This window comes from Orcinus orca, chromosome 16 (genome assembly GCF_937001465.1).
Source record: "Orcinus orca chromosome 16, mOrcOrc1.1, whole genome shotgun sequence".
Lineage (NCBI taxonomy): Eukaryota > Metazoa > Chordata > Mammalia > Artiodactyla > Delphinidae > Orcinus > Orcinus orca.
Window position 1 is genome coordinate 81,944,875 of NC_064574.1, and position 11,456 is coordinate 81,956,330.

The 11,456-nt window shown below is 54.6% G+C and overlaps 1 protein-coding gene and 1 long non-coding RNA gene across 4 annotated transcripts in view; one reads left to right on the top strand and one right to left on the bottom strand.

The window, feature by feature from the left end:
• The window catches only part of LOC125961438 (uncharacterized), an 88,655-nt gene extending 86,357 nt beyond the window's left edge, over nt 1-2,298 (bottom strand). The window contains exon 1 of the long non-coding RNA XR_007472168.1: nt 2,011-2,298. This is a non-coding gene — a long non-coding RNA (uncharacterized LOC125961438). The remainder of the gene's footprint in view (nt 1-2,010) is intronic.
• Nucleotides 56-11,456, top strand: part of PDAP1 (PDGFA associated protein 1) — a 29,233-nt gene continuing 17,832 nt past the window's right edge. The window contains exons 1-7 of one of the 3 annotated variants that reach the window (XM_033426582.2): nt 56-204; nt 3,647-3,738; nt 5,124-5,234; nt 7,335-7,456; nt 8,403-8,554; nt 8,745-8,813; nt 9,694-11,432. In XM_033426582.2, coding sequence (XP_033282473.1) covers nt 192-204; nt 3,647-3,738; nt 5,124-5,234; nt 7,335-7,456; nt 8,403-8,554; nt 8,745-8,813; nt 9,694-9,752 — 618 coding nt within the window. In that variant the 5' untranslated portion in view covers nt 56-191 and the 3' untranslated portion in view covers nt 9,753-11,432. Of the gene's footprint in view, nt 205-3,646; nt 3,739-5,123; nt 5,235-7,334; nt 7,457-8,402; nt 8,555-8,744; nt 8,814-9,693; nt 11,433-11,456 lie in introns of those variants that run through there. The other 2 variants (XM_004268912.4, XM_033426583.2) reach the window with 2 other exon arrangements.

Below are 11,456 nucleotides of genomic sequence, written 5' to 3' on the forward strand. Positions count from 1 at the left end.
CTCAGGCGGTGCGTGGGACAGTCCTGCCTCACTGAGGTACCCGGTCCTAGCGGCGCCGACGTCGGCGGCGTCGGCTGGCTGAGTGGGGACGGGGTCGGAGGGGAACTGGCCGGGCGGAAGAAGTCGAGCCCGAAGTATTTCCGGTTCCGGTGTCAGTTAGAGGCGCCGCCGCTGCAGCCGCCGGAGCCGCGATGCCTAAAGGAGGTGAGGGGCGGGCGCGTGTGGCCCGCGGGCCTCGAGGAGCAGCCCGAGTCCAGCTCCTGTTGTCCACTCAGCCCGCGGGCGCCTCGGAGGGCGGCACAGAGGGAGGACGTCTGCTCGGGCTGAGGGCCAGGCCTGGGCCTCGAAGCCCAATTGTCCCGCTGGGGAAACTGAAGAGCGTGGTGGCCTCGAGCCACTCCCTCGGGGGTCTGAGGAGACTCGGAGGCTCTGGGTCCTTGGCGATCCGGAAGGCCTATCTAGGGCGCCCTTCTCTCGGCCTGGGGGCTCTGAAGTTTCCTCCCACTTTCAGGCTCGCCGGGGACTGAGTCACCGCATTCGCGCGCCAGTGCCGGATCCGCCTGCCTCGCGCGTAAAACGTGCGTCCTCCTGGGTTCTGGGCGAGCCAGGCCTGCCTCTTGCGACCTAACTTGATGCTCTTCAGCCTGGCCGACCTAGTTTTGACTGCCCTATTCGAGCGGCTCGATTTGTGCCTTTCAGCCAGTCGCTTAACCTCCCCGAGTCTTAATTTTCTCACTTGCAGGTGGGGTTGTGATTGTACCTGCCTTACAATACTGACGCGAGGTTTTAACTACGTAACCCATGTGGAGAGTGCATCGCGGTGCTGGATAGTCACTAAGTGCCCAGTAATAATTAACTACTGTTAGTCGTTAGACTTTGCCAGTTCCTTGGCCAGGAGCGTAAAGGATCCATGGCTTCCCAGTACGTTGTAGACCATCCTCTATCTGCTTCCCCCTTAAGGTCAATAGTGCTCGACCCGAAGCCCAGCTGTGTCACTGTCTAACCTTATGGCCTTGAACAAGTTCTTTAACTTCTTCCAGCCTGTTTTCCCCATCTGGAAATAACCCTTAGCTTGGAGAGTTCGGTCGGGATCGTAAAACTAGAGCACTCGCCGTGCCTGGCTGGCTCCTGGCGCAGAACAGATGTTCCGTTGATATTGGTTGCTCGTGTGTTACGTTGGTTAAGATGCGTCAGCCCACAGGGTTTACAGAGCTGAATCTCTTTAAACTTAGGTCTCTATTGGTTTATTCTGTGGTAGGAAAAGCCTTGTCTTCTCTGTGTTCCCCAGTCTCCTGTTCTGCAGAAGGAGGGATACTAAGGGTACCTTCTGGCTCCAGAATTCTGGTTCTAAGAGTCCTACTTAATAGATGCTTTGAGCCAAGGTTGGAGGTTACAATTAGAAAATCCTAAATATGGATTCTTGTTTAAACGACTTGGCTTTTTGGCTTGTGAAAGCTTTATGGGCAGATAAGGTTTACATTTCTTGCTTGTGTTAATTTGCTTGAAAAGTAAAAGAGAACATGAAGGGACTTCCCTGGGTCCAGTGGCTGAGACTCTGCGCTCCCAATGCAGGGGGTCGGTTCAATCCCTGGTCAGGGAACTAGATCCCACATGCCGAAACTAAAGGCCCAGCGCGGCCAAATAAATAAATATTTTAAAAAGGGAGAGAGAGAGAGAGAGAACATGAAGATGTAAGTAACAGTATAAAATTCTCCAAGAGCCAAGGACCAACTCTTGTTTCTGTTATGAAACCTGTGAAGCTTTTTTTAAAATTTATTTTTGGCTCTGTTGGGTCTTCGTTGCTGCGCGCGGGCTTTCTCTAGTCTCAGCGAGCGGGGGCTACTCTTCGTTGCAGTGCACGGGCTTCTCATTGCAGTGGCTTCTCTTGTTGCGGAGCACGGGCTCTAGGCACGCGGGCTTCAGTAGTTGTAGCACACAGGCTCAGTAATTGTGGTGCACGGGCTTAATTGCTCCGCAGAATGTGAGATCTTCCTGGACCAGGGCTCGAACCCGTGTGCCCTGCATTGGCAGGCGGATTCTTAACCACTGCGCCACCAGGGAAGCCCCCTGTGAAGCATTTTTAAAGGCATGGAAAGTTTCTGATAAGAGTTACTGTAGACCAAGCTAAGATCATTATCGCATAGCCAAGCATGGGGGATGAGAACCTATAGTAGTCAATTTTGAGTTGTTCCTGTTACTTAGAGTGTTAAGAGGGCAAGAAAAGATGTTGACTTTTTGGATGGCAAACTTGATCTCTCACAGTAGGACTTTGATGAACATAGACTGAGACACCCCTGGGAACCCTGGGTAGTCATTAAAAATGAGTGGTGTGGTCTGCAGCAGCCCAGTTATGGCTCTGCAGCTGCTGTTTATGAAATCATGGGACGCCAGTATCTCTGCTACTGGCTCTGGAGTCCAGAGCAGCTCTGTCTGACTAATTACAGATTCTCTGCTCTCAGTGAGAGAGTCACGAGATACCTGGTGGGCTGCAGCTTCCAGGAGAGGTGGAAATGGATCCAGGCCACAGCCACCCCAGCGTTCTCCAGGACCAGCTGAGGGGGTGCCACCCTTCTGTAAAACTGGCTGATGGCTTTAGCAGGGGTCAGTCTAGTGTCTTGGCTCAAGAGGGTCAGACTGTAAAACTGATTATCTGTGATGAACTTTAATTGCTAGTCACATTTTTTACTCTTACAAGGTAGTCAGTTTTATTTTCAACTTTAGATAGCTTTGTTTGCCAGTTGTGTTTCTTAGTCCAAGCACGAGAAATTTTTCCTTTCTAGGTTTTAAGTTTTCTCTTTCTACCATACATATGACTTAGGTGAACGTGAAGTATCTTATTATATTCCCTGACACCTGTAGTAAATCGCCGATGTGACCAGTGGCTTTGTTTTTTTTCCACACCAGGTGCTATATTAGAAGAGTACCAGTCATAGCAGACATTTTTGTGGTGCTTGTCCAGTGCCGGGCACTGTGCCAACATCTTTACATATGTTAACAAATCCATCTTCACAACAACCCTATGTGGTAGGGACACAGACGAAGAAGCTGAGACTCTGAGAGGTTAAGTACCTGCCGGAAGTCACAGAGCTATTAAGTGGTAGAGCTGAGATTTGAACTCAAGGATTGGACCCCAACATTTGTGCTCTTCCCCACTCTGCTTTACTCTCAAGTCTCCTTTGTCTATAAAGTGGGACCAGCCGTGATTGTGTGCCATAGGTTTAATCTGGGGATGAAATGAGCCCATAGCTATGACAGAACATTGCAAGTAAAGAGCACTGTTGTGACAGCAGGGGCGAGTGTTACATGTTCTTCATGATTGCATCTGAGTCCACTGTGTTTGGATAAAGGGACCAGGGGATTTAGCCAGTCACTCCATGTGGTGCACCCTCCCCCAGATCCTCCCCTCAGGTCTTATTTGTGGGAGCCTACATCCAGTACATGGTTTGGTACTGCATCAGGTGATTGTGTGTTTCCTTTTTTGTCCCTTTGAACACATAAGGGTACAGGTTTGGGTGGTGCTTGGTGAGGGGTACCTGAGGTTTGCAGCCTCTGCTGAGAGCACCTCAAGCAGCACACAGCCTGGGGCCCAGGGCAATCAAGGAAGCTGCTTCCCTCCCACCTTCTTAAACTGCCAATCCTTGTGCAGGGAGAAAGGGAGGCCACAAAGGCCGGGCAAGGCAGTACACGAGCCCCGAGGAGATCGACGCACAGCTCCAGGCTGAAAAGCAGAAGGCCAGGGTGAGTACGTGCCTGTCCGGGCCACTCCAGTAGCCCAGGGCGGCACCCTGCGCTTTTGGCATCCGGAGAGGCCAGGCAAGGACCACCCATTCTCAAGAAGCAGCTAACACCTGAGGTTCGATTGGAGGGGACAGGCAGCAGGTAGCAGATGGGAGTCCCAGAGCAACCGCTGAGAGTCAGGAGGAGAGCCAGCCTCTGACTGGATCAGTTAGAACTTTGTCCACTCAGCAGCGAGTGCCTTGGTGGGTCTCTGTTTGTGGTCCTGTGTTCCTGCTCCTGTTCCTCTCTCCCTCGCCCAGCTCTGCCCGTCTGCAGCTCGGGCTCTCGGCACCCCTACTTGTGTGCTCCAGCCATGCAGGACTGCTGCCAGCCCTGCTGTGACATGATGCCCCTGCCTTCCCACACCCCCAGCAGGCAGAGTGCCATTCGTTCCTTCAGACCTTGCTCAGCATCCCCTCCTCCGTGACTCCCACCCTTCCCCCTCCGGTCGAAGCTTAGGCGGTCCCTCTATTCTGTTCCCCCAGTCCTTTTTCCAGCCCACTGTCAGGAAACAGAACGTGTTTCCATTGTTGGTGTCCATGTCCCTACCACACCATTAGATCCTCACCTGGCTAAGGGCCAAAGGGAGCACAGTCAGGCTGGATGAGGGGCACGGCTGTGAAGTGTCAGGGAGACTGACACTTCATGCCCATCAGAGGGGCGTGGGGTGGCGTGGGGTGGTGGGGAGGGCCTGGTGGAGGAACCAGAGGCTGACCAGGACCTTGGAGAGTGTGCGGGCAGGTGCTAAGGGGCAAAGGTCATGGTTTTTGTAAGGGATGTTTTTGGCTGGGAGGCAAGAAAGGTAGAGGGAAGCGTCCTGTCGGCGTGTTGTCATGGGAAGCTGGCACAGCCGGGCCTCTGTGTGGGCAGGTTGGAGTGGCTGGCCCGCCACTGACGGAGAGTGGAAAGCAGGGGGCCTTGCCCAGGACAGCAAGGACAGTTTGGCAGCTCCACGTGGCAGCAGGGAGAGCGGGAGGGAAGCTGAGCAGGCCTGTGCTTTCCAGCCCCACAGCCACGTCCTTTGGACCCTAGGAGACGAGCTGCTCACCCTGGTTGTCTGAGGTACCTGGGCTGAGAAGAGGAGCAGGGCCTTTTATGGCTGTACAAGGTGGTGGTTGGACTGGAATTGGCTTCCAGGCTGTGGAGCCTAGTGGAGAGGCTGCCTCTGACACAGGTCCCCCACTGGAGGCCAGCATGGCAGAGTGGGGCTCTAATCATACTTGGCCGCAGCCTTCTGGGGGCCTGATTTCTCAAGGTCCACAGTCTGGGGGTGGTGGCGGCTGGATCACAGTCTTGGGGGTTTGTTTTGCATTTTTGATACCTCACGTTGTCCATTTCTGAAACAGGAAGAAGAGGAACAAGGAGAAGAAGGTGGAGATGGGGCTGCAGGTGACCCCAAAAAGGAGAAAAAATCCCTAGACTCAGATGAGAGCGAGGATGAAGAAGATGATTACCAGGTACTGAGTCTGAGGGGGGCCTGGGACCTAGACTCATCCATTCAGCAAACATTACCCGTCCCAGTAGTACAGGCAGAGTCCTTGCTCTTAAGGGTTTACATTGTAATAGGGAGGTACAGACGATAAGGAATGAATGAACAGTATGATTTCAAGCAGCCAGAAGTATTATGAATAAGACAGACCGTGATCGAGGGTACTTGGAGTAGTGTGTGCGAGGTGACTTTTAAACTGAGATCTGAAAAGCAAGGTGGAGCCAGCTGTGTGAAAACTGTTGTTCAGAGTAGTCGAGGCAGCCAGGTTAGCAAGGGCAAAGGCCCTGGGAACAACCTGGGCAAGTTCAAGGAACAGAGAGGCTAGTGGGGCTGTGACTTGGTTGGTACAAAGTGGAGTGGTGAGGAATGAAGGAGGAAAGGTTGGCAAGGGCAGCTCCTGTGCAGCTGTTGAAGGGTTTTGGTTTCATTGTGGTAGGTAGTGGGCAGCTGGCAGAGGCCTTGAAGTAGGAGACAGAGATGACCAGATTTGCTTTTTTTTTTTTTCCGGTACGCGGGCCTCTCACTGTTGTGGCATCTCCTGTTGCGGAGCACAGGCTCCGGATGCGCAGGCTCAGCGGCCATGGCTCACGGGCCCAGCCGCTCCGCAGCATGTGGGATCTTCCCGGACCGGGGCACGAGCCCGTGTCCCCTGCATCAGCAGGCGGACTCTCAACCACTGCGCCACCAGGGAAGCCCGCTTCTTTCTTTTTTTTAATAGATTTTATTTATTTATTTATTTTTGGCCACGTTGGGTCTTCGTTGCTACATGTGGGCTTCTCTAGTTGCGGCGAGCGGGGGCTACTGTTCGTTGCGGTGTGCGGGCTTTTCATTGCGGTGGCTTCTCTTGTTGCGGAGCATGGGCTCTAGGTGCACGGGCTCCAGTAGTTGCAGCACGCAGGCTCAGTAGTTGTGGCTCACAGGCTCTAGAGCACAGGCTCAGTAGTTGTGGCGCACGGGCTTAGTTGCTCTGCGGCATGTGGGATCTTCCCAGACCAGGGCTCGAACCCCTGTCCCCTGCATTGGCAGGCGGATGCTTAACCACTGCGCCACCAGGGAAGCCCCCAGATTTGCTTTTAAAAGATTGTTTTGGCTCCTCTGCCGAGAGTGAGTTGTAAGGTGTTGAGGGTGGAAGCCGGGAGACGGCAGCAGGTATCCAGATGAGAAATTGTGGCTGCGTTAGGCTGGTGGCAATGGCAGTGGAGAGGAGTGGGCAGATTCAAGCCATGTCTTAGAGGTAGACTCATTGGGGTTTGCTGAGGGAAAGAAAAACAAGGTTGTCCTTAGGATTGGGAGGAACGGGGTGGGTGAGGGCTGAGTCTCCAGTTCTGTTTCAGACAAGTGAAATTTGTGATGTCAGGTATCTGGGTGGAGGTGTAAATGTGTAGCCGATTGGGTAGAGGTGCCTGGAGCTCCGTGCAGTGCTCAGATTAACTGGCGTTTGGAAGCTGTCTCCCTGGTCTTTTAAAGAGAAAAGCTGGGTTGACAGGGCCTGAAACTTTGATCGAACCTGTTACGTCTAGCACTTGTGCTCTCACTTCTTTCTGAACTTCCCCAGGGCAGGTGGGAGGTGCGAGCTCCAGGTTCTTGTGCCGCCTCCCCAAACCTGTAGACTGTGTGACTCGTTCCCAAGTCCCATTTCCCCGCCGTCACCCGGATGGCTAGGGATTGGCCCACCCTGCTGTGGGGATCCAGCATGGCTTGTTGCAGTCAGGCATGGCGTTCCATGGAAAACTGCTTTCAGAGGCTGAGCTCGAAGTGAGGGAGTAACTCTCTGTGCTGAGAGCTTGTGAGTTGGCCTCTGCCGCCTGTGAAACTAGGATAACGATCCCTGGTGGCCGGGACTAGGCACAGGATGGGCTCTGGTCACCCGTACTCGCTCTCCCTGCATCTCCCCAGGTGGTGAAGACACCCAAGCACTGTTCCCACCGTGAGGCTGGGCCAGGAGTCACGTGGCCTGGGGGTGGAGCGGGAGTTTGTCCTAGTCCAGGAGGATGTGGAGATGGGGAGTGGCCTTCAGGGGCTCTGCAGGCCAAACTTCTCTGACAGCCGGCTTCTTGTCCTATCTTAGCAAAAGCGCAAAGGTGTAGAAGGGCTCATTGACATTGAGAACCCCAACCGGGTGGCACAGACAACCAAAAAGGTCACACAGCTGGACCTGGATGGGCCCAAGGAACTTTCAAGGAGAGAAAGGTAACCTCTGCTTCTGAGCCTTGTGACTTGGGCCCGGGGCTGAGGCCCCCAGCTCCTCTGCCCTTGCTTCCTGGGCTCTTGAGGTCCCCAGTGGCTGGTGGGCGCTCTGGCTCCGGTATTTATTTCTCTGTCATCTCATTCTCCCAAAGGCCCTATAGAAGCTTCTCCCCCACAAAACAAAGCAGAAAACAGAATTTTTTCCCCCAGTGGAAGCATAGCAGGAAAAACAGAAATTATGCTGTAGCCCCTTCCTCCAGGGCACCCCACTCCAGGGATACCTCCCTTATCCAGCCTGATCTGACCCTTCTTGGCCTGCATCCATCCCTGATGTTGTGGCCATAGGGATTGGGAGGGGACTGGGGACCCGTGCCGTCCAGCACTGTGCAGGGAGGTCCACCAGCTGCCCCAGTCCTCTCTGAGTCCCAGGTGAAAATGGAGCTGCAGAGAGCTCGCTCACAGGCTGTGCAAGGATCACACCAAGTGCTACAGTGCCCTGCACACAGCTGGTCTTTAACAAGTTGTTCCCTGACTTTTCACGGCCACCAGGTGACCAAGGGCCTTATAGGAGGTTGAAAGCTACTAGGAAAAGCCACCCTGATTTCTCTCCTGACTGGGTTGCTTGATTTAAATCCACCTTGCTGTGCTGACTCTGTGACAGCTGAGGGGGGTCTCTGAAAACCCCGTGGGGAAGGCCCACAAGCTTGGGGTGTGATTGGAGGCTGCTGAAGAGTCTCCCCTTCCAGCAGCTTCTTTCTCACCAGTGAAACCCCCTCTGAGGTTGCAGAGTGACAGCCACTGCTGGCTTGTTTGCTGAGTGTCATCAAGGAGGGGGCACATGGAGCTAGGGCCCAGGCCTGAGTGCTTGGGCTTTATTCTGGCTCCCGCATCCAGCTCAGCTGCTAATGGTGGGGAAGATGGCCCCTGTGACACCATTTTACCCAAACAGAGAAGAAATCGAGAAGCAGAAAGCAAAAGAGCGTTACATGAAAATGCATTTAGCGGGGAAGACGGAGCAAGCCAAGGCTGACCTTGCCCGGCTGGCGATCATCCGGAAACAGCGGGAGGAGGCTGCCAGGAAGAAAGAAGAAGAGAGGAAAGGTAAGTCTTGAGCCGCTGGTGTGGCAGCCTGACTGGTTCTGGACAGGCCACCAAGCCCTGCACTTCAGTGTCCTTGTCATGAAGTGGTATGAGGTCAGACTGTTCGGTAGAGGCCTACCGTGTGTGGGGGGAGGGCGGTGTGGGTGTATGTGCACGTGCGTGCCTGTCTGCCTGCCTTTCTCACTGTCAGATGGAGGTGGGTGTTCCTGCCCGCCACCTCCCAGGATGCTAGGAGAGTCCAGCAGCAGCGGAGTCAGATGTGAGTTTGAATCTCAGCAGAGCACTGTCCACAGCATCTGAGGGAGGCCTCAGGATGCACCTACCTTAGAGGCTAGAAGGTTCCCCTAAGGTCTCTGGTGTCTTGTGTAGCCTGGAGAGCTGCCTGGGGTAGCTCTTCATATGTCAGCATTTCATATTTCAGCTGGATGTCACAGATGATATCTGGCCCAGGTGTCCCTCTTCCCCCCTGCCTTCCTTCCAGTGGGGCCAAAGGTGGTAGGGATTCTTCCAGGCCAGGTTGGCTGTGGGGAACCGGTCTGCTTTAAAGGAGCATTTGACTCATGACCTTCTGGCCTCATGCACTCCTCTCTCCATCTGTGGGGGGCCATGAGTGTGTTGGGATCTTGCTGTCCTGCTTTCTAGGCCTAGAGATGGGAAATCAGTTGCCCTAGGGCATTGTCACCACGTTGGAGATACCCAGTAATCTCAACTTCCCACTAGTAGCTCCTTTCACAGACCTCAAGCAGCAAAGGACCTCATGTGTAACTATTTGAATGTTGCTGATTGCAGGCTTCAGAATCCACGGGGAGAGGTTGGAATTACAGGGCTCTGCCTGGGGGGTGGGCTAAGAAGAGTTTCCATTTGCTCAGTAGATTGTGTGTTGGTGGGCTTTTGTGGAGGGGGCAGCCACCCAGACTCCACGAGAATGTCTGGACACGTGGGTCCGGTGGCTTCCAGGGGAGGGCGTCAGTCCGGGCCCTTCTCTTTGGGTCGCTTCCTCATCTGCCAGCTGAACCAGTTGCACAAAATGTTGTCTGAGGCCTTTCAGACCTACAGTTGTATTATGGTTCGGGGGTGTGCGGGCTGTGTATGTGGAGGGGTGGTGTTGTCTTGTAACTCCTTCCCTTCCTGCTCCTCAGCAAAAGATGATGCAGCTTTGTCAGGAAAACGAATGCAGTCGCTCTCCCTGAATAAGTAGCACGGCCTGTGGGAGGAGATAGCAGGGAACTGGGCCGTGCTGCCAGGACCTCTGCCGTGTCTCACCCACCCTGTGCCCCGGCGCCACTGCAGCAGCCCCTCGCGGCGAGGAGCCCCCCACGGCTCCTCTTCATCTTGGCACAGAAATCGTTTGGGGGGATGGTGGGTGGGGGGAGGGGCAGCTGCTATCTTTGAGACAGAAAGATGCAGGACAGCATTTCATATGTAACCATTTGAATGTTTTGGCTGTTTTTAGAATTCAGAACCCTTGTGGGGGGGGTGCCTGGGAGGTGGGGTAAGAAGAGCTTCCGTTTGTCTGGTCGATTGCGGGGCAGGGGGCAGTTGAGCCGCAGTAGCTGCTGACAAGTTTGTGATGGACGGCCCCCTGTCTGTGTTGCCCCGGCGCCCAACTGGGGGGCTGTCGCCTGGGAGCCAGGGCCCTGGGTCTCTGAGGGTCATGGCTCATCCCCAGCCAGTTCCCTCTGACTGAGGCTTCACTCCTGACCTTCCCACCCTACTCCCTACCCCCGACTGACTCTGGCCAGGGCCCGGGCCCATTCTTAACCCTGCCCATGGATCATTTCAAGAAACCTGTTTACTGTGTAGCCCCCAGGCAAAACATGCTCCACAAGTCCAACTTGTATATTTGGCAAATTAAACTTGACATTATCGTAATTCTGGTTCTGTGATCTGTCTCTGGGCCCCCATGCCTGGGCTGTTTTCACCCAGCAGGACAAGGTGTCACTCTCAGGCAGGCCCACCCCAGGGTTCGGGTGGCACCAATCCGGGTACAGGGACTGGACCCCGGGCATCCGAGCTGGGAGAGACTTCAGGATACAGGAGCCAGCCCCCTCCCCTCCTTTAATCAAGCGGGGACCTTAGGCCGGAGGGGCCAGGGACCTGTGCACAGTACATAGCGTCCTGTCCTCCTGGTGCCCCCTGGTGGTGACAGCCTCAGGATTTCAGGGCTGGGAGTAAGGGACCCAACACCCAGCATGACTGCTAGGCATTACCTTGTTCGTGGTGGGATGGCAGTGGGGAAGCCGAGGCTTAGCACAGTCACGTGGGCGCCTGTTCTGCTTCTGCACCCCTCCAGGAGGGGCACCGCCTCCTAAACAGCAGTCCCCTCTGCGCGGTCCTGAGAGGCGAATGGGCGCCAGGCAGGGAGGGACTCGGTGAAGACTAAGGGGAGCTGTGTAGCCTGAGCTGTCTCTGGGGACTGAGAATTTTTATCTCCTGATTTAAAAAAGAATCAGTGGGTCTCCTCTCACCGAGGAGACTATCCTGAGGGACAGGCCCTAGAACAGTGGGGGGGGGGGGGGGCTTCCTTAAGTATCATTTGTCCTGAAGATGTGAGGACAGTTCACAATTAGATCTACTGATGTAATTCATTACCTAGTTGGACTAAAAGAAAAACCATGGTTACGTAAACAGGTAACTAAAAAGCATGTGAGGGCTTCCCTGGTGGCGCAGTGGTTGAGAGTCCGCCTGCCGATGCAGGGGACATGGGTTCGTGCCCTGGTCCAGGAAGATCCCACATGCCGCTGAGCGGCTGGGCCCGTGGGCCGTGGCTGCTGGGCCTGTGCGTCCGGAGCCTGTTGCTCCGCACTGGGAGAGGCCGTGGTGGTGAGAGGCTCACGTACCGCAAAAAAAAAAAAAAAAGCACGTGATTAAACAAAAACACCTGAGTAAAATAGGAATGGAA